This window comes from Octodon degus, unplaced genomic scaffold (genome assembly GCF_000260255.1).
Source record: "Octodon degus isolate 3935 unplaced genomic scaffold, OctDeg1.0 scaffold00111, whole genome shotgun sequence".
Taxonomy (NCBI): Eukaryota; Metazoa; Chordata; class Mammalia; order Rodentia; family Octodontidae; genus Octodon; species Octodon degus.
Window position 1 is genome coordinate 2,516,976 of NW_004524687.1, and position 1,254 is coordinate 2,518,229.

The window sequence follows — 1,254 nt, forward strand, 5'->3', positions numbered from 1 at the left end:
TTTAAAATAGAGAACAATAATGTTAATGAGGAACAGATTTGAATTCAATAATGAGGAATAATTTGTTAACTTTAATGATGTTAGAAATAAGATAAATGAATCAGATACCAAGAGAATTCAAGAAGAAATTAAGTAATAGCCTACATGAGATGCTCCTGTAGTAGGCGGAAAAAAAGAAAAAATTCAACCACTCATTTATTTAACAAATTACTTAAAATACATCAGATCTAAAATTCCACTCCTCTTTATTATTCATCAGAAAACAGTAGGCTCTTCAATGTGAGCAGTACTATTCAGATGGACAGTTTTATCGCTTCTTGGCCTTTTGGCGAAAATCAAGTGTAGCACTAGATGAAAAGTTTGGAATTACTGCCAAACATGACAGTAGACTAAATAAAAGAGGGCACAAGCTGGAATCTATACAATGGAAGCAATTTGTTTTTATTTTTTTGGGGAACTGGGGATTGAACTCAGGCCCTTGTGCTTGCCAGGCAAGTGTTTATTCTACTAAGCCATCGCCCTGGCCCCAAAGGAAGCAATTTATACAAAGGAAACAATCATGACAAAAGTTGCACACTTGCCTGACTACCTAATTGCAAAATGCTATGAATGATAAAAAATTATCTTAGAACTTTTATAATGGTGTATATTAACCTTAATATATACTTTCTGCTTGATGTGTACAAATCAATACTCATAATCACTCTATGGTATCAATAATCTTAAATAAAAATATAAATTACAAAAATACCACATGCATGTGGTTTTATTGAATTTCTCTCTTACCAATCATAACCTACTGCAAAAGATGTCTCAATCACAGGAGCAATAAGTTTTGCAGCTGTCATGATGTACTTTTCTGCCATGGCTTTCCTAATATAAAGAAACAAGTTTTATTTAGAAATATGATATAAAATGCTTACATTTAAGTACAAATATCATCTGTCAAAGCTAACATAGCACAGAAGCTTATTAAACAATGGAAAGCTATACAAGAAATATGTTTGCAGGCCCCTGGGTTCTGGGGCCAGCACGGCATGCAGTACCTGGGATGTAACCCAGGTCCTTGCACTTGCCAGGCAGATTCTTAGACCACCGAGCTATCTCCCCAGCCCACTTGAGACTTTTATAGATAAATGGATACAACTTGAGATCATACTTAAAAGTGAAATAGATAAAACTCACATGTGTAAACATCACATTGTCTCCTTGGTGTGAGAAACTAAAAAGAGTAAGTTCTAAAATGGAAAATCC

General features: G+C 34.1%; 1 protein-coding gene across 1 annotated transcript in view; it reads right to left on the reverse strand.

Moving 5' to 3' along the window:
- Ift88 (intraflagellar transport 88) overlaps window positions 1–1,254 on the reverse strand; it is a 125,239-nt gene that overhangs the window by 75,795 nt on the left and 48,190 nt on the right. Inside the window, exon 13 of the mRNA XM_023699165.1 lies at window positions 787–873. Coding sequence (XP_023554933.1) covers window positions 787–873 — 87 coding nt within the window. The remainder of the gene's footprint in view (window positions 1–786; window positions 874–1,254) is intronic.